This window comes from Lepisosteus oculatus, chromosome 4 (genome assembly GCF_040954835.1).
Source record: "Lepisosteus oculatus isolate fLepOcu1 chromosome 4, fLepOcu1.hap2, whole genome shotgun sequence".
NCBI classification, from domain to species: Eukaryota; Metazoa; Chordata; class Actinopteri; order Semionotiformes; family Lepisosteidae; genus Lepisosteus; species Lepisosteus oculatus.
Window position 1 is genome coordinate 58,421,166 of NC_090699.1, and position 20,452 is coordinate 58,441,617.

The 20,452-nt window shown below is 36.0% G+C and overlaps 1 protein-coding gene across 3 annotated transcripts in view; it reads left to right on the forward strand.

The window, feature by feature from the left end:
* The window catches only part of pcbp4 (poly(rC) binding protein 4), a 57,902-nt gene that overhangs the window by 13,375 nt on the left and 24,075 nt on the right, over nucleotides 1-20,452 (forward strand). For all 3 annotated transcript variants that reach the window (XM_015347908.2, XM_015347906.2, XM_015347907.2), the window contains exons 2-4: nucleotides 15,580-15,744; nucleotides 16,243-16,266; nucleotides 18,053-18,085. In XM_015347908.2, the coding sequence (XP_015203394.1) occupies nucleotides 15,637-15,744; nucleotides 16,243-16,266; nucleotides 18,053-18,085 (165 nt within the window). In that variant the 5' untranslated portion in view covers nucleotides 15,580-15,636. The remainder of the gene's footprint in view (nucleotides 1-15,579; nucleotides 15,745-16,242; nucleotides 16,267-18,052; nucleotides 18,086-20,452) is intronic.

Below are 20,452 nucleotides of genomic sequence, written 5' to 3' on the forward strand. Positions count from 1 at the left end.
GTTTGGAAACCTCAATATACACTACTGAGGCTTTAAGTTAAGAAAAATGAAAGATTTCAGTTCAGATTCCATTCCTCATGGTTTTGCATACAAAATATTCCAATACTTATAAAAAAAAGATTAATTCCTCAGATCCTTATTTTGCTCTGGTTGTCAGATTTTTGAGGTTTGGGATATCACTAAACTGGGCATTTAAATAAAGGTCCTTGATTATTTAAAGAATGTTCAGTATGTAGTATGCAGGAGTATGCATCTTAACCATTCTTGCTAATCTCTTAAAAGATTACTATGACATGCAAATGCTCAATTATTGACTAACAGCAAGAATCCTCTTCTTCTAGACCTTGGTGAATTAAATTGTACATTTTTTATTTCGGATGATAGAGAACTTTGTATTTTCCTATCTCAGGTGCTTTGTGAAACATGGACATCATTGGAACTGACTTTCAAAGTAACAGTGAAAATCTCAGTAAAGGGACAAAACAAGCTTGAATGATGCATGACTTATATACAGTATACACACACATCATTCCACATTTGCTTACTTAACATGCATCTAGCCAGTACTGAGAGAACATAACATTAGGCATTGTGAGGCCACAATTCTGTTTTGATTAAGCTGAATAACTAAAATATATAATCAAGAAGCATATTACCTTAGAATAATGACAAATCAATTCGTTTCTTGAATTCAATTGTTTTCTTAACCAGCTGGTTTTGATCATTTATAATCAGAAAGGCATCTTGGTCCTTCTGATGGGACGAGGGTGCTCAGGGGTGTAAAGTCATTTACATTGGATCAGGCTATGGAGTCATGACTCCGTAAATTCTTTTCATGGGGAGAGACAATACAGTACATGTTCCATTGCAATTTCCTACAGTAGTTCACATGATAAGTGCAATTAATGTTTTTTTGAGTTTTCTGTAAAAAACGGTGTGCTTTAAGAGTGTAGCTGGAAGTGTTGATTACGTATATGCAGTATTAGTCTAGTATGAGAAGGAGAAAGCACTCTAGGTGCTTGGATACATTTTAATAGTGTGAGAAACATGCATAAAATTATGAGGTGTGTTTGTTTGGAATGTATAGTCTAGTCCTCTTTAAATACAGCAACGTGTTTTCTTATGTTATCAATAATAGAACTTGCTTATCATTCCAACAAAATAAGTTAACTATAAAAATGTATCATAAGAGTATAACATTACCTTAAAAATATGTCCTGAGTGTAATTCATGATTTTATCTGTATTTTTCATCAGCTTGTGCATGGCCACAATACTTCAGTTACTTTAGACAAAACTCAAAACCCTGTAGATCATTTTAGTTTAAAAAACAAACGTCTTTATTTTAAGTAAAATATTGTATGCTTGATAACTGCACACATTTTTTGCTTACATTGTTTTACTGGAAAGTTGCACACTACAGTAGAATCTTAGGAGAGGCACATACGGTTTTAAGAGAATTAAAAGAAAGCACGCAGAAAATGTGACTTGTGCTGTGAGTAAATAGGAGCTAATAATCTAGACAGAAAGCAGAGGCAGCACCGGAAAACAATTTGCCAGAAATGTGTAAATGAAAGCAGCTAATCTACCATAAAGATGAAATTTGTGAAGGATGAAGTTATGCCTTATTTTGCTAAATATGAACTAATTGTACATTACAAATAATTTACAGGTACACAGTATATTATGACATCAGTTACAGAAGAAGATGACAGATGTGCTTTATGTAGTTCAGGTGGGTAGCTGCATCAGCATGCGTAGGCTGCAAAGGAACAAGTAATAGGTTTATTCCATGCTGAAAAAAAGAAGAAAGAAGAAAGAACACAACGTTTCGGCCATGGAGCCTTCTTCAGGTGTGGTCTTCTTCAGGTAACATAAAGATGTGCTTTATGTTACCTGAGCTCAATAAATAAGTTGGGAAAGCTAAATAAAATAAATCCTAGCTTTTTAGCAATGTATAACCTAAGAAAGATTATTCTTTAGGTGCTACAAACTGCCATCTATGATGTCATGAAAGCATAAAGTATTTCAGGATAGGTTCAAACAGAACCTATATATCCCATGTTTACAGTCTTAAAACAGCGTTACAGATAAGACAGTTGGAGAATATCTCAAATGGTGATTCCAAAGCTTAATTTCTAAACTGTTAAGGCACTGGGATTCTTTTTATTATTCAAGTGTTTTCCACATTTTCCAATCACTATTACATGGGTAGCAAAGCCTGTCTCACTGATATACAGGCATGTCTATTAACCTGCATCTTATAGGTTAGATTGACTGACAAAGGGTTACTTCAAGAAGAAACCCCTGATTACCTGAACAGGGCCTCTTTTAGAATCAACTATTGCTTCAAGGAGGACGGACTCCTTATCATAAGTTCAATTACAACTCAAGTCCAGAAAAATGCTGCCTATCATGGTGCTCATCACCAATCATGTGACATCTTTAGGTGAAGAATACAACATAAGAAAACATTAATATTGTAAAAGGGGTCAATATACTTTCCTTGTTCAGATGATAGTAGCCTATTTATCCAAGCATTTTAGAAACACTTCGTTTGAAGCATACAAAAGAATCAATAATTGAAATAGATTTAGATCACCTATTCCAGGATAGTCTTTTACCACCAATGACCAACTTTCTGATAATGGAGGGTGGGCGGTTATTGTGACAAAATACATGGAAAACAATCTATTCAGTTTCCCCTTCAGTTAATATGTACAAAATTCTTATTATAGAAGAGATAAAGGACTTGTAATCTGGAAAACAGACTACTCTTTTAGCAGTCTGGCTGGGATATCTGGAGACAGCCTTAGGTGTGCCCTCACAGTCAACTTTAGTCGGTCCTTCCTACCCAGCATAAGCTCTTAGTACACGAAATGGCTGCGTCAGCTGTTGCAGACACACATTTAATATTAATTCTACCACTTAGGCCAGACCTTTACTATTTATCACCACTAAGAATGACGTCAGCTGGCATAATAGCGTATGTCTTTTAAAATCCTGGGAAGGTTTGTATTCCTAATTCTCTAATTTAGCTGTTATAAGATTAAGTGAGCTGCAAACAGCATTGGCAGAGTAAACAGTGTAAAGGAAAAACACGTGCCAATCAGAGTCCTGCTTATCACAGAGAGAAGTAATGAGATTTTGTGTTAGAGCTACCATCTGTAGCATGGGTAAAAATCACAAACAGTCCTAAAACATTGTTTGGAGCAGAACAGAAAGAAAAAGGGGTCTTTGGTGGTAAAGACTGAAATATGGCTTCCCTTTTTAAGATTGAGCATCTCTTTTAATTTTGCCATAGTTACACAGAAAATGTTAACGTCTTGTTTTTCTCTCCTATGAGAAAATTGTTATATTTTACAAACCTGAAAAGTTGTTTAATCTGAGAGAAAAGAGTTTTTGTTTTTGTGCATTTCGTGTCACATACTGAATACTTTGAAATATTTAATAATAAAAGTAAAGAAAGGGTGTTATTTATTTGCAAGCGAGTCTACAGAGTTTACATTTAACAAGTTATTTCCTGTGTCTGTGCTACCTTCTTTTTGGACCAAAATCAGTTTAGGCTTTTGGGGATGGAAAATCAGAATTATGAACTTTATTAGAACAACATGTAGGCCTGTTAGAAAATACAAGGAACCATCAGTCATAGTTTTATGACGAAAACACCATGATTATATACAGGTCAATAAGAACCAGTGCCAACATAAAGTAGTTCAATATTATTAATATTTTTAATCCTTTTAATCTTTTATAAATTAATGTGTACAGACATCATTGAGAGAGTGAGACAGGTGAGAAAGGGACATTTTTGCAGGAAGGAATGCTACATTAAATTATGAAGATCTTCTACTTCACATATCCAATCCTCTTTACTGCACTTCAGCCAAGAACAATGAATTTGTTGACCTGAGTGAAAGATCTTAAAAAGATCACACGTAAACTACGTCAAAATGAGTGAAAATAGCTCTGCCTAGGGATAATAGGAATATTTTAGTATACTCTTTTCAAAGAGCTTTAAAGTTTCCTTTTTTTCTGGGCCTCATCTGAATCGGATGTTGTCCCAGCTCTCTTATCTTTATCCCTTGCAATACTTTATCCTCAGCTCTCCCTAATTATCCTGCACTTAACCTATGACCCCAGAAAGCTCTTCAAGCTATAAAATATCTGAGAAGTATAGAACTGTTGGAAAGGTTGCAAGACACAAACTAGAAGTACAGTATAGGATGGGTTTGCTTGTTAATTTCTAGTTTAGTCTCATTTGTCAAAACATTATATATTTTTAATACTCATCACGTGGCTCCTACAATAAAAAAATGGTCAAGAAAAGGTTAAAAATATGCTTTGGGTAAATTATCCTCATCGACTGCTGTTGTTTATCAATGAGGCAGGATTCCAGTTAGTGAACTAGGAACACAAGACAAATGCCATGCTTCTTCAGTCTGGGCTGGTGTGCTAATAAGAGGTATTGATCAGCCCTCCTCCCTTGCTTCCCTTGTGGGGTTTCAGGTTTTCTGGATAATGTAGGAGGAGAGGGAAGGGGGTGGTGTGGAGAAAGGATGAGACAATTCAGCAAAGAATTGCCTGACCTTAGCCCAGCAAGGGAGGTCAGAGATGTCAGCATAGCAGCTGGACACCCCACAGAGCACAAACAAGTCTGCCTTCCTTAATTGAGGCACTCCTGTCATTGTGCAGTGTCCATAAACATCTGTCTATAAGAAAACATGCATAAGAAAGAAAGGTTACAAAAGAGAGAATGCTATTCAGCCCATTTAGTTTTTATATGGAGACAGTCTCTTCCTTCTGCCGCTAAGCTATTGGACCTTTAAGGCCCACCTTTTTCTTTCAAAAAGCTGTAATCTAAACAATTACATTAGAGTCAAAAGAAGAGTTAAAAATTTGAATTGAATTGAAATGCTTTTCTGAAAATTAACACTAGGAGAGTAAAACAGAATAAGCTTTGTAATACAGTATATCGGAATCGATGTCTGTAATTTATACTTACACCCAAATGAAATGAGACCAATCTGGTGATACAGTTAAATAAAATACAAATAGAGATTTTGGACAGTCTCATTGTGATTAATGCAGAATGTGAAACTCATGTTCAAAAATAATTTTATTCCTTCTGTGAAGGAACTGTAAGTCCAATTTGCTTTGGTGTTTCAGCTCAACTGGTCTTGGTGTACTTGTTAAAATTGAGGGACAGATTTTAAATTTTAAATTTTAAATATCTGAATATTTTATAGATACCTCATTCCCGCTAACGTCAAACTTGGTTGCAAATAGACTTTTCAGCAGGATAATGATCTAAAACACACTAAATCTATAGTCAAATGATTTAAAGTTTTTTTAAATAAAAATAAAATAAAGAAAAGAATGAACAAATAGTTAAGAAAGCATAAAATCAACATGATTGGCTTTTACAAACTACATACCTAACTTTAATAGAATATTTGTAGTACAAACTAAATAGAATCAATTCTTTATTTTGTAGTACAAACTAAAGAAAAGCCTTCACAAGATACGAGCCACATAAGGAGCTAAAGAACATCTGCATGGAGAAATGGTCAAAACCCCCCAATAAAAAGTGCCTGATCCTAACCTATTGAAAGGCCTCAGAAAGCACCTTACCTTTCTTGTCAAAACCAAAGGAGGATAAATTATATTTTTGTGATATCCATTACAAACAGTCTTACAGTTTTTAGTTTTCATTTATTCAAAAAAAATATTGAATGTACTGCATATACTGTATAATGTAATATAGAATGTAAGGATTTCCTGCACAGTGTTTGAAAGTAATGTAACTCAATCTTAAAATCAGACTGGACTGCAGAAGAAAAGTCACTGAAACAATGGATAAGACAATGGAATAAACACTAGTGATTTGGAAGTACAGAACATTTGTAGTGGAAAATAATTCAGACTTTATTTTCACAAAACTAAAATATCAAAATATTACCTAGGGTTCTTTTTGTCGGAGTACTGAATATCTTGCAGTTTGCTGTACTGTCCTTATTTTTATTTATAGTTTTTAACATATGTAGTTTTAATAAATCATGCAGTACACATGTCTTTGGACCGGGATGGTCTGGAGTTGTATAGCTGCAATGGGAAATGTACTGAGCTGACATTCTGTACAACATTGAAGGTGATTAAGGCAACAACAGTATCAATTAGATCTGAGAGGGTTAATGATGAGTGAAGTTGTGCTGGGGAGGTCAGCATCCAAGCCAGGAAGATTTACTGCATTAGTAAGCATGTTTGACCAGCTTACTTGCAAAAGGCAACAAGGATAGATGGTGATCCCAAGCAACCAAAAGGCATCTCAGTTACTCATATGTAATGTAATAAGTTCTGAATGCCTCTTCACACTGCAGGATGCATCAAGGCAGTGCTTTCACTGAAATGTAATCTTTCTCACCAGATGCAACAGAGAAATAGCATATGGACTAAAAAAACAACAGTAACACATGAAATACAATTCCATAATGATAACCTAACTCTCATGTGTGCTGCTGCTGGGCCATTTCAATCTATAATGGAACTGACAGTGTTTAATATGAAACCATAATGTCCAAGGACTTCCTGCAACAAACCATGGGAAGAACTTCATTTAGTTCCATCGTGTTTAGTTCCATAAAAAGGCCTATAATCACCTTCTCTGGTGACAAAAGTGAAAAGGCTTAGTTTGTGGTATCAACCTGACTGGCAATTGATGATAATGCATATCACAAAAGTACAGTACTTCACATTCAGAGACAAATTTACAGATATTTAGTATGCAAAATACTCACAAACTCCTAAATTAAGCTGATAACTTGCAGAAGAGAAATAGATCTGTTTTTCCCAGTTATTTTCAGACCTCTTATTTCTAAGATGCATAGAAAGCAGGTAATATTTATTCACAGTAAACAATTGTATATGAGACAGGAGAGGGGGAGGGGAATCAACACAGAACATTATACTGTACACTTAACACGGTTAAGTTGAGTGATTTAACCATTCATTTCAAAGGACAGAATTACCGGGAGAAAATTATGATTTTGTACTGTAGTGCTGCTAATTTCATAATCAATTCTGACACACAACATGGCAAGCATTCAAACAACACGCAGACTGGATTCTGGCACACACCTGTGCACGTACACATTTACTCACTTTTATAAAAGAAACCGATTTTAAAACAGCTTTTTCTGGCAGCAACATACAATTTGCCACAGAGATTCAATAACTAAATGGTTTCAGTCTTGGGTCTGTACACAAAAGAGCTGGTGATGGGTTAAGGTGATGTTCCAGTTGCCATGGGCTGTTTCACGACATTGACACCATTCAAACTCTGCAAAATAAGCCTCCTTGACACTTTGCCACTAAGAGGACTAGACTGTATAGAATCGCTTTTTAAAACTTTATTTCCTAGCAGAAGTTAATGATGAAACAAGATCATTTCATTGACCCTATGGATTCCCATAAATATCTGTATAGATACTGTATTTAAATGTTACACTACAAATCAGCTTGTTTGGTAATAGGATTGCTTGCTTTGTGGAGTAATTGTAAATCTTTATTAAAGGCTTTGCACCCTTTCAACATATTTTATATGAAATTAATCCCAGTTCTGGGAATTCATAATTTTAACAAAATATATTTTATTTGCACTTTACCTCAGAGTTTGTCTTTATTGGGAAATGCAAACCAAAGCAGAGAGGTTAGATCTATACATCATGAAGGTCCTCATTGGACTATAGAAAGGATCTCCCTGTAGACCTCATTAGAGTCAACTGTGGAAGTGATGTGCCCATTAAAATCCAAGTACCCTGATGACTAACTTTTGGGCGGAATGCTGCCCACGAGCAAGAAAAAAACAACATTCCACACATAACTTATAGTTCTACAGTGTGCACATAAACTCTGTGCAGACAAATAAAACCTATAAAAATAGTTCAACATATTAAAATCTATGTTAGAATGAAATATTTGTAATTTATTTATTTAATCTATTTGTAGCATGTTATATATTGCTATGGGCTGTCAGTTCTATGTGAGGTTAGTGATCAGGTGATGTGATCAGTACAATACATATTTGTTTATTCACAACAGATCTTCACTGAATCTGGTGCAGTATTTAATCATTTCACTATTTTGTCTCCATACTCCCAAATCAGAAACATCCAAAATACATAGTAATGCGCTAATATTTTTCAATAAAAGAATTGCCAATAATATTGCAACAAATCAATGGCATATGGGTATAAATATTTTTTGTCAGCTTATATTAATACCATAATTACAACATCATAACTGTTCTACCCATAAGTCATACCAGCTGCTGCTCTTGGTTCTCTCCCTAACCTTGATATGTTCGTTCCATTACAATATATCTATGTGTAAAATAAAGAGAGGGGAGCTTCTTTGCCTGTTGGGCCTTGCCTGTTGGGTACCATTTCAAACTCATTTAACAATAAAACACATTACGTATGAAGTGCAACAGGTAATTAAGAACACATAAAATTAAAAATGTCCATTAATGTCCATTAAGTTCAATGCATTTCATTCAAGTGTTTTGACTTTGAGCATGAGCAGAAAACTGTTTTCAGCATTTATACAATGCTAAAATAATAACCCCAATTTAGCATCTTGTCACAGCCGGAGCTGTAGTCTTTTTGAACTTCTGTATGAATCTAAGGAAAACTCCTGTCATGCACTCAGCAAGACTGTCCCGTACCCCACCACCATCATCCTCTTCCCTGCCTTTTAAAGGCTTCAGCACAGCTGTCCCCCACCCCAACAGCTGAGAGAGCCTGGAGAGATCAGAGGCTTACAGTCGAAATGGCCGCGAGTGCTCAGCTGACACCTCTCTCCCCGAGCCCAAAAATTTAACAAGACCTTTCCGTGTTTTTCTTAGGCTCAAACAGAGGAATCCTCTCGTGTGGCCTGTGTTGTTTTAGCACCACAGCAGGCTGGGTACAGGCGTCAGGCCTCAGCCATGCGTGCCCTGCCCAGAGAACACCCATCGGCATTCGAATGAGCGGTCTGAGCTAGGAATAGAGACTAGTAACTCAATCTGCAAATGTCTCCTTCCAGGAATGACATGTTTTTTCAAAGCCAGGAATTAGGTTTTCTTGTCATAATTATTTGAATATAGCTTTCTGCTACACTCACGCAGACTGCTTGTATTGTATAATGCTAATCTGAAGAAGACCTAGACTTACATAGTTTGTAATTTAATAATGTATTTCCATAATGTTATGCAAAACATATATCAGATCCACAGTCTGAGATTTCTGCTTTGAAGAGATAGGGCCGTATGTATTGCACATTTTCAGTGTGTTAATTTTGCTTTTATCCCAAAAGATTTGTTATTTCTCATCTTTTTTCTATTGTTTTCTTATAAGGAAAAAAGAAGCACTGAATGTAGTCCATAACTGTTGCACTTATCAGCAACAAGACTGCAGCATGTACTAATGTGCATAATATTGTTTATGGTCTTTGGGCAATTAGTCACAAATAGATGTTGACAGGTGATAGACAAGTATAAACTTAACAACATTACTGCAGCATTGAAACCGTTTAACTACATCTGCAAATATACCATCTGCACAGAATAAAATGCAAAAAATGTTTAGACATTAAAGTGCTCCATTGTGGGTTTTTTTTTTCCACTTTTTCTTTATTTTTGTTTTCGGAAAAACACTGGATTTTGTATGCTTCAGAATATGCAAACCTTAATCCATGATTGTAATATTCAAATATACTCTACAGTGGTGGCAGTGAGATGTCATCATAGGACTCTTTAATAACTAGGACAGCACTGCTGAGCAACTGCCAACCATTCCAATACAGGGAATCAAACTGAAATTGCATATCAAAACAAGACAGGAATTTTGGATCAGTATTTGGCAGTAGGACCACCCAAAATTTCAAATAAAATACTAGCAACTTTGTTTATTTATGTGCTAGTAAAAATACACTCAGTTCTGGATATTACCAGGGCAATACCTTAAAACTACAGTTTCAAAGTGGATACAGCTCATGTTTCACTGGTGTTAAAGAAGTATCATATCTGCACTGGTTTTGTAGACCATCCAATTAAATAAAGGGCTCAATACCATGTTATTGCTTTCACTTATTTAATTTATAGCCAGACCCTCGTATTTGGATTCCATAGCTAGAAAATTTAATTTTGAGATTTCAGGGCTCAGATCATACCAACCTTTTTCTTAATAAGTGGAACTCAGGATCTGTAAAGTAAAACCAAATCGATATGAAGAAAGTTTTATTAAAAAAATGTTAGAGCCATTAAATTGAATCCAGGAAGTTCAGAAATGGGATATATCCCATTTTCAAATCAGAGTTAATTCAGCACTCAGACCAGAATTGGTGTTCAGAACAGCAGGTTAACATAACTGCACCTTTACCTCATTTTCACTCTCCCAGCTAATCCTAAGTAAAGCTGATTGAATCACAGCATAAACCAGGTCACTAGTACCCAAGTAATTCCTAAGCTCCCGGCCTGAATGCTAATTTAAGCAGTAGCACTACAAAGAGGGTTTTGTGCATCTTCGGGATTCTGTTCCTTGAGATTCAGCACAGGAAATTCAGGAAGAAGCGACCTTCAAAAGAGCACATGCACCAGAAAGACCTGAAATCAAAGGCGGACTTCATTTAAATCTCTTAAGTTTCCTTAAGTTATCAGTCTGCGTTTTTAGTCAGTTTGAATTAAGGTTTGTTTAGGACTTTTCAGTTTGTAATCAATTAATATCTTACAATTCTGAAAGACAAATATTTTACGAATATTATTAAGAAATATATTTGTACTTTTGACAAGATGACATTTAACATTTTAATGGAAAATAATCAGAAACCTGAACATGTTCATAGTCTTAAAATTGGGATATATTTTTTAGTAAATATACAATTTCTCAGTCACTTTTTAAATCACATTTTCTTCTGTATTGTATCATCCATTTTTATGGTGGCATTCATGGGTCATAACTGATTTCTTATGACCAAGTAACTATGCTGGCTAAACAGGCCTTGCTTAAATCTAAAGACACAAAAGCCTTTGACCACCATTTCCATAATCCCATGGAAATTGAACTGGGCCTAGCACTAAATCTCTAATGGACTAGATGTCTTCCCATAACCAAGATCATTATCTTCATACATCCAAATAGTTAGTCTCAATAGATGCATGGAGAGGTTTCAGTTCTTTTCACCAGAAAATCATAACTGCACTTATTTTCATTATTGTCATCCCTGTGCTAACTGAAAGCTTTTACATCCAAAGACACACAGGTCAGCTAGAGTGCTACACGATTTGTGTATTTGAAACATTACTGTACATCCTAAATTGGACCCTGAAGTTTTGAAAAGTCTGAGAAGGACCATGGACATATGAAATGGCACAGTCCTATTTTACTGTGTGCCAATGTGCTGCCAATTTGGTGTTTTAACGCTATACAGATCAAAATAGATGCTGAGGACACAGGAGGTCAGCTACATGCCTGCAATATCTACCATTGTTGATCTGGAATAAAAAAGACATCACCAGATGTGAAAAATCTATGTTGATGATTAATCTAGTCCAGTTATCTGCTGCCTTTGACTTCGGATAACTACTTTACTGAGTTTATTAATAACATTGAACTAATAACAACATTAAAATAATGTTATGATTTTTGTAAAGATTTTTAATTTTACTTCTTACTTATTTATACTGTAATACTGCTGTAAAAGAGCCTTTCATATGAAGAGGTCTTTGGATTCAGGATGGAAGCATATTTCATTCTTAAAATTGAATAACATAAAATATTAAATTGGAATCTAGCCATTAAGTCTCTTCTTCCTAGGGTTTAAGAGAAATTTGTCTCAGAGTTCCCAAGGGATTATGCCATTAAGCAATGGAAATTAAGCCTGTGCCTCCTGTGAAGCATCTTGGAGACCAATCTCCTGAGATTTTAGTCATTAATCAATCATGTGCTGGGTCAGTACTTTCAGTTCTAATAAAATAAAATTTAACCCCATCTGGCACAGGGCTTTAAGTATGCAAATTGTTAAGGATTGTGAAGGATTTAAGTGGTAGCTTTAAAAAACCCACAGGATGTAGACCACACTTCCATTAGTACAGTATTCTGATCAATACATTTGCATTTGTATATGTTTATAGGATAACTTGGGCCTAGTTATCCCTGCTAATGATCTGATACAGTGCATACTTTGTTTCAGTCACTGTTTTAACATTCTATTTCCCAGAGACTAGACTAGACATTTCTTAGTTTTATGAATTATTGTCTTACCTTGAGTGGCAATGAAGACCTATTCACTCTTATCATAATAGGGATTAATTAATAGTTTTGCCTAATCAAAACAGAAGTATTCTTTTGTAGTTAAAGTTTTTTTAGAAAGGAAATATCCATCTGCATTCCTCTAGCTGCTCAATACAAAGTAACAAAGTAAGTGATTATTCAATTAGATGTGTTAAACAGCCATGTACTACTCTAAGCATATACTCATTCTTTTACTATGTTTATGAATATACCACATACGTAAACACTATTACAATGTGAGATATGTCTTCCCCTTCTTTACAACTGGTCAATCTCACGATTTAGATCAACTCAGTCTTATCTCGACATCAGCACACACAGCTGCAAACCTCTCCAGTGCTCACCACAGATCACAGTCAGATGAGGCAAAAAAGACAACATCATTTGCATACAAGAGATGCAACCATCAGATGCTCAAACTGAATACACTCCAAACCCAAGCTGTGTCTTGTATCCCTTCCATGAAGATCATGAACAGGGCAGGAAATGAGATGCAATCTTGTGGAGTCCAACAACCACCTTGAATGGCTTGACTTAATACCAAGAATGGTATTAAGTCACATGGACACATCTGAATGGACACAAGAATGGACACATCTCTTGCTCCGTAAATATCATGTGTTACACAGCAGCACCCCATACTCTAGCAGGACCTGCCACCTGATACATGGACGTAAACCTTCTCCAAGTTCACAAAACACAAGTACTCCCATGCCACCTCAAAAATCTGTGCAAGGGTAAAGAGTTAGTCTACTGTTCCACGGCCACAACAGAATCTGCATTGTTTATTCTGTATCTAAGGCTTAACTTGGGCAGAGTCTCCTTTCTAGCACCTTGGCATTGGCATCCCCAAGGAAGCTGAAGAATATGATCCCTCTGTAGTTAGAAAACAGCCTCTGTTTCTCCTTTTTGGGGATGACCACTCAGTCTGCCAATCCAAAGGCACTGTCCCTGCTTTCCACACATCACTGAAGACACTAACCACAACACTCCAACAATATCCAGCACCTTCAACATTTCCAGCCTGATCTCATCTACTGCTGCAGCCCTACCCCTGTGGATCTGTTTAATCACTGTTGTGGCTGAGGTGACTGAAATGGACCTAGTCCCACCAGAGGCTTCTGGCACTGCCTCCTTGAATGGAGGGCATGTCCACTGGATTCAGGAGTTCCTCAAAGTGTTCCTGTCACCTCTCAACAATATCCCACGTTAAGTTAACCTTTCCCCAGCCATTCTTGAGAACAACCTCAACAACCTTGCCTTCCCATTCTGAATAGCTGGATGGTTTGCCAGATCATCTTTGAGACCAACCATCAGTCATTCTCTGCAGCCTCTATGAACTGCTTCCATGCCCAGGACTTTGCTTCAGAGAGCACCACAGCTATAGCCCTTTTGGCCTGTTGGTGCCTCCCTGCAAAATCCGGAGACACCCCCCCCGCCCCCCTGCTATTGTTCTCTGGTGATCAGATGGATATCATCTCATCCCCATGCATTAAAAATACACAGTTGTATTCTTTCTGCTTCAGCATGCCAAATTTAAAAAGGTGTATTAAAACACCTGTCATGGATATCTGTTTCACTTGCTTTCTAAGCCTGACAGTTATGCTGGATTGCAGTTGGCTGTTAAACAGAATTACCAGCTGTGACACATATAATTACAGCATTGGAAAAGAGATGAATATAAGCTGTAATATACATATAAAGCTCATGTTCTTTGCATGTCTTAAAAACACCTCTGTAAGGCTAATTTTAATGTTGTACCATCTTCACAGTTTCACAGTTGACAATGACAATACCTGTATTATTCTGAGTTACTGCCTTCCTATCCTTCACGGCACAACCTTCTGTGTACCTGGGGACAATTCTGCTGTAAGCGAGCATGTATAAGAGGGATATACTGTCATCCATTAAACTGAGCATGATAGCAAAAGCTTCCTGCCACAAGAGAAAAGTCATTTTCAGCCTCATGATAGTTCTTCATTAGCAGGGATATGTTTTCATTTAGGAGCAGAGGATCATCTTAATCAATTAATCTGAGCTAAGAGTCCTTGGTTGTGAAAAGTATATTTCAACTGTAACTTTGCTTAAATAGAACAATCCATTCATAGACTTGTAATAGGTTTGACAGATATGGGCTGCTTCTCCCTCAAAAACCTAAAAGCTATATTTATTTAAATTGATAACATAAGTCATTGCACCATGTACCTTATTTGATTGCTTTCGTTTTACTGCTTTTTGTCTCCTCTGTGTTCACTCCGCTCAGATTATCTGCCATTCTGACCATTCAGGCAATAGTTTCTGCTGAAAAGCTTCTACATGGTGGACTGGATAGCCAAGTGTTGAAAGTAGACCTGTATTAACATTCCCCTCATTGTACACTGTGTAGAAATAGATATCATGGAGGTGTGAAAGAACTTCTCACTGACAATTTCTAGAAATGAAAAGTCTGTTCTGGAGGAATTTTTAATTCAATGTTAATGTGGCATGTGGTATAAAATTAAACAAAGCAGCAAACAAATAACAGTATGTAAAATTGGGCAAGACCGAATTAATATGAAAATTGAATTGATAGTAGCTGAATAGCATTAAGCAGTTTAGTCAGTGATTTAATTTATTATTCATTCTTACTTGAGCGTATGCTAAACGTTTCCCCAAAATGAGATGCATATACGTCCTAAAGCTCGTTTTATTTTGCCTTCAGCATGTTTTCAAATTTGCAAACCTTATATTAATTGATAACTTTGTCTCATGCATGCCTGTTACGCTGATCAGCATAAATGGTAATTTCATTGCATACAACAAAAAGATCTCAGCTGTATTTTCTAGAATACAAAAATAAATGTTCCAAGAACAAACATAAATGTACAATTGAACAAAGAGAGATTGAGAATATAGGTTTCTGCATTATGAAATTGTGCAGTTTCTGTTGCGATGAGCTCCCTTGACTTCTGTCCTTCATTTCACAGAACATCAATATCTCATAGAAGCAAATGAACTTTGAGCTCTCTGTGTGAGGTGTCACTGAAGGAAATACAGGAAAGCTGACAGACTCCAACAGCTTCTTGCTTATATACAGTCATTAGTAGCCTTTAATGCTATGATCAGAAAGCTGGTACTGGTAACCCAGAGGTTAAAGGTTATCAAGAAACAACAAGCAGCAAGAAAAATGTTTTTCAATTCAGCATCTGTAACAGAATGATCTGAACATGTCTGATGAAATAACACTTGTCTTTGTGCATCTGGTTTTTCAGGTCTGTGAACATTGGGAGCCACTTGCACCAGGATTTTTTTTTTGATGATCTACTTTCATGCGTCTCCCTGTGTCAGACTCCAAATCCAGAATGAACTGTGAGCAGGACCTTATAGACGGGGGTATGAACGTCACCCTCACTCTCCGGCTGCTCATGCATGGAAAGGTACACTTCAGAGGAGAGGGAGGGATGGGAGACTATGATGGCTAGAAATATGTAAAAACTGCAACTTAATAAATTTTCATAAAATAAGGAATTTGCAATGAATAAGGACTGAAACTTGGCATTTTCAATATTCTTTCATTTTTTTAGATATTACTTTCTGTCTATTCTAAATATTAGGATAATATTCAGCATTTTCCATTGTAATGTTTCACACACCCATGCCTAAAGACAATATTACTCATAGCATAGCTAAGCAATTAAAAAGACACTGGGTAATATTAAAGCAGAATGCGAGATCAGTTTTTACCAACAGTTAGAAAAGAAACTGGAATTACTGTACAGATTTATGTTGGCCCTTTTTAATGTTTAGTATGGAACATGATCCACAAAGGAATTACTCTAATTAAAGTGAAAGATTCTCATAAACGTATGCCTAAGGGAATGTCTTTGGAATTAATTAAACTGTTTCTTTTGTGTTTAATTTGTTTTATTTTACAGGAGGTCGGCAGTATCATAGGGAAGGTGAGCTTTTTTTTAATACTGTTGTAATTGCTATGGGTGTTATTTTTGTCTTCACCAGTCTGATGTTCCCCATTTTGTGTCTACAGTGGCTTGTCATCAATGACTTCTGACACTTTTACATCATGTACCATCTCCACTCATCTGCAGTGTATAGTATCTCCTAGATAACCTGTCCTCTTCTATCACTACTCCCCTACATCCACTTAGACCCTGCTTCTCTTCTCCTTCCTGCTTAATGGTTCCTCTCATGACTGCGTTCCTCTCTGTGGTGAACCCATCACCGCCTTTTTGCACCTCTTCAAGATCCTCTTGTTTAGACTTGACCTTTAAACTGTATTATTTATTGTTGTAGTTCCTGTGCCTCGGGTGGCATTGCTTTCATTCCAGTTACTTTAGACTATAATTTATATCCTTGCGTTTTAATTTCTGCTGCTTGTTTTGTTGATTGTATCATGTGATATTATTGTATTAGTGGGTAACTTGTTTATATCACTCCACATTATAGGCAGCACTGAACTGTTAATATTTACAGGTCACCTTGTAGAAAGACATCAGTTAAATAATAATATCCCTACCGTTTTCTGGCCGTGCTGTAGGACCTGAAACATAACTAATTCTGCACAGCATTACATCCCAAAGACAGTTCTGTCTCTCCAAGGCTATCTTGCTAATAATGTCTTGGACTCAGGCCAACCCTTTAATATTGTATTCTTGGGAAGGATTCCAGATACACCAACACAACTCCAGCGTAAAAGGTTTCGGATAACTGCAGAAGAAAACTGGCTGGAGCCTTGCGGTATAAATAAAGAATGATTTTGCGAGTCTGGAAAAAAGTTTTGGAACCATTAATTCTGCTCATCCATTTTCTCTTACAATTGATGGCCAAGAATATTCAGAGTCTTCTGATCCTGCATTACAAATCTTTATGGATTTTGTGCAATGTATGTCTGCCTCTGTGCTCTCTCTCCCCTTAGTATAGCAAAATTGAGAGGTTAATTGGAAGAGATTGGAAGGATAATGTTACAGATGCCTGTATGCATTTGATTTAGTAACCCCCCTTCTGCTTCTTGTTTAGTGATGTAGAAAAAGTCAAAGAGAGTACATAACTATGTGCTGCAGCATGTGCATGGTTTTATAAGGTGGTTAGTTTATTTCTTGTTTTTTCTTGTTTTTTAGGGCACTAAATGCCCTAGACAGACAACACTACACAAGCAATGTCTCATAAGATTTATGAATCTTATTTCATAAATCTGCAAACATTAATTTTAGCAATCCCTGTTCTATCTGCTTGAAAATGTACAGTATCTTATAGGGCACATTTATATAAGCCATTTATTTCAGCTTTCGGATGTTGATTAATATATATGGAGGGCTGATTTGAGCCTAACCAGCACATTTCCATTTGTCACTTGATTTGAACAATGATTTCCCTTCAGTTCAAGATGTTTACTTCACAAAAATAGGAGATCATTGTTATTGATACTTGTGTTCATATTGCTACTAAGTTCTGGAAAATGGCTTCTCAGAAAATAACCCGAAGGGTTTATGATGGATGATGTGTTTCCTCCACACATTACAATTACTGACTGATCATTATTATTAATTACTGCAAAGATTCAATTATTATTCAATGATTCAAGTATTTTTACACTGGCTGTACTGCATTGCATGGAAACCAGTTTCTCCTCAAGTATCTGGTTACTGCACAATTGCAAAATAACTACATAAAAAGTAACAGAACTCTTCCCTAGACTGTTTTAAAATCTCCTTTCTCTCTCTTCCCTAGAAAGGAGAAACTGTGAAAAGAATACGAGAAGAGGTAGGTTCACAACTCACAGTATAATTCTACAACATTAAATGAATAGAATTGTAGGAAATGTACAAAATCTAGTGTTTTTCTTCAACCATCTCTTAAGGAAGTTTTAAAAGAATATATTAACTAATGTTCTAACCACAGGGATAGAAATAAGACTCTCTTGCACATTGGTTTGAGCCTTTTCATGTTTTACAAGCTGTCAGATCTTGTATGCAAGCGTGCTGGATTATTTTTTGCCCTATTTTCAGCAATTACATTCATTGCTACAATTACATTACATACATTATTTTTGCTTTTAGCTTCATCAGTATGTTTGTACATGTGTCAGCACACTGTAAACCCTGAAACAGATCTGAAAATCTAAAATTGTTGCTTATTTTTCTTTTAGATACCTTCACAATTTCAGTCACCACTGCAAGCCCCATATCACACACAGAGAATAAGGGCCCATGTACACATTCCTCTGATGTGCCCACCTGTCTGAGACATTCAGAATTTGTCAGGCTGCAAGTTCCACAGTGCCTTACAGGAGATTTAGCACAAAATGGAGGAATGGTGGGGCACTGACTAACACTACTGTAAACTCACAGACATATGACAAGTCCTAGAGGTGATCTGGCATGTTGAGAATACCCTGACTAACTCAATTCCAACCCAGAACTGTTGGCACTCTGTGTGCACCAAAGCTTGGAAAATCTCTGTCAGTGTTGGCTAATGACATAGCCAAGCTTTAATCCAGTGATATCTGGAATATAAAGCTCAATGTACATCCTTTATGAGCTGAGCCAGAGTACAGTCCCTTAGGTGTACTGTCTATTTCTGACACCTAGATTTCTGCTTTTTTCTCCTTAGTTTTTGCCCAAACTTAGTGCCATGTTATACACAGTATACAGGGGTAATAGTATACAAGTACATCTACTAATTAATGTTATGACACTGGAGTGTAATAATCAAATGTGATGTAAGAGCATTATTGGCCTGCCTTATGTTCAGATCACAGAAACAACCCTTTTCCAAAAACCTGTAAAAAAGCCAGGTTGTTTCATGAGTGATTATAGTCCATTACTTTAACTTTACCAGACAACATTATTTTGTAATTCTTCTGAAAAATGTAATTTGCTGAAAGACAAGAAAAAAGGGACCCAACATTTAAATGTAAAAGTTTTAATTTCTGGGGTAGTTAACTAATTGAATTACACAACACAAGGCTGTATCTAATTCACTCAAAACATGTTGCTCCAAACTTCTATTTTCAAACAGTGCAACACCCACTCTTTAACCTTCTGGTCATTTGATACAAGGTGAACTCTAGTTTTATTATAAATATGTCTGCTAACAATCTGAAATGAAGCGCTATATAAACACCTGATAAATTCTCAAGACACTATACAAAACAGTTATTTTCATCTCCTGTGAAATGATTAGATGCAGAAATATATTACATCTGGTAATTATTTGTGCATTGCAGATCATATATAAAATAGGGATGTGTCTTCCAAGGCCAGTGCATTAACAACTGTGTCAACACATTAAGACTACATGCTTTGTCAATGAAATTAAATATATGAAATATCTGACACAGCAGAAATGCTTTTTATTTAGGCTATAAATGTGTTGAACTCTGTAATTGATCACATCATGTAAAGTCTTTTATCCTTTACACTGTGCCCATGTCAGCATTTCAGTTCTCTTGAAGGACATATTTCTTTGCTGAAACAATAATGCCATGCTAAAACAGTCCTATTTTTATAAATAAGATCTGCAATTGAGTGACTCAGAAGGGAGTTTAATGCTGCCATTAATTGGTAGCAACTTGTCTGGGAGTGTGCTAAAAGGACTGACAGAGCTTGTTCAGATTCTGCACATAGTAGACTACATCAAAATCCTATTAAGGTAAAAAAATTGAAATATATCATATTTGTCCTTCAGTGAGTTTAGGTGGATAAGTACTTAAATCCATGTTTTTCTGCCTTTCATTTATGCAGAATCGTGTTAAGAAATTCATATAATCTGACAGAAAACACAGGCACTTTTAAGCCGCTTAGAATTTGCAGAAATATCTCAGAATCTTCAACGCATGGCCATACTGTTTTATTTAATATATTTTATCATTTATAAATTATATTGTAAATGGAATAGAATTTAACAGTGTGGACAATTGACATTGAGGTTCCCAATATAAAAGGATTAAAACCTTTTTAAAAGAATTCTGTACTGATTCTTGCACATAGTTGTGTGTTCCAGTGGAAAACTAAAACAAACGTTTGAAATCTGGGTCACACATCAAGAGCAACTAACTCTGAAAATTAAAAATTAATAGGAAATAAAAAGCATTCTCCCTTTACAGTGACTGAGTAACAGTGATTAACC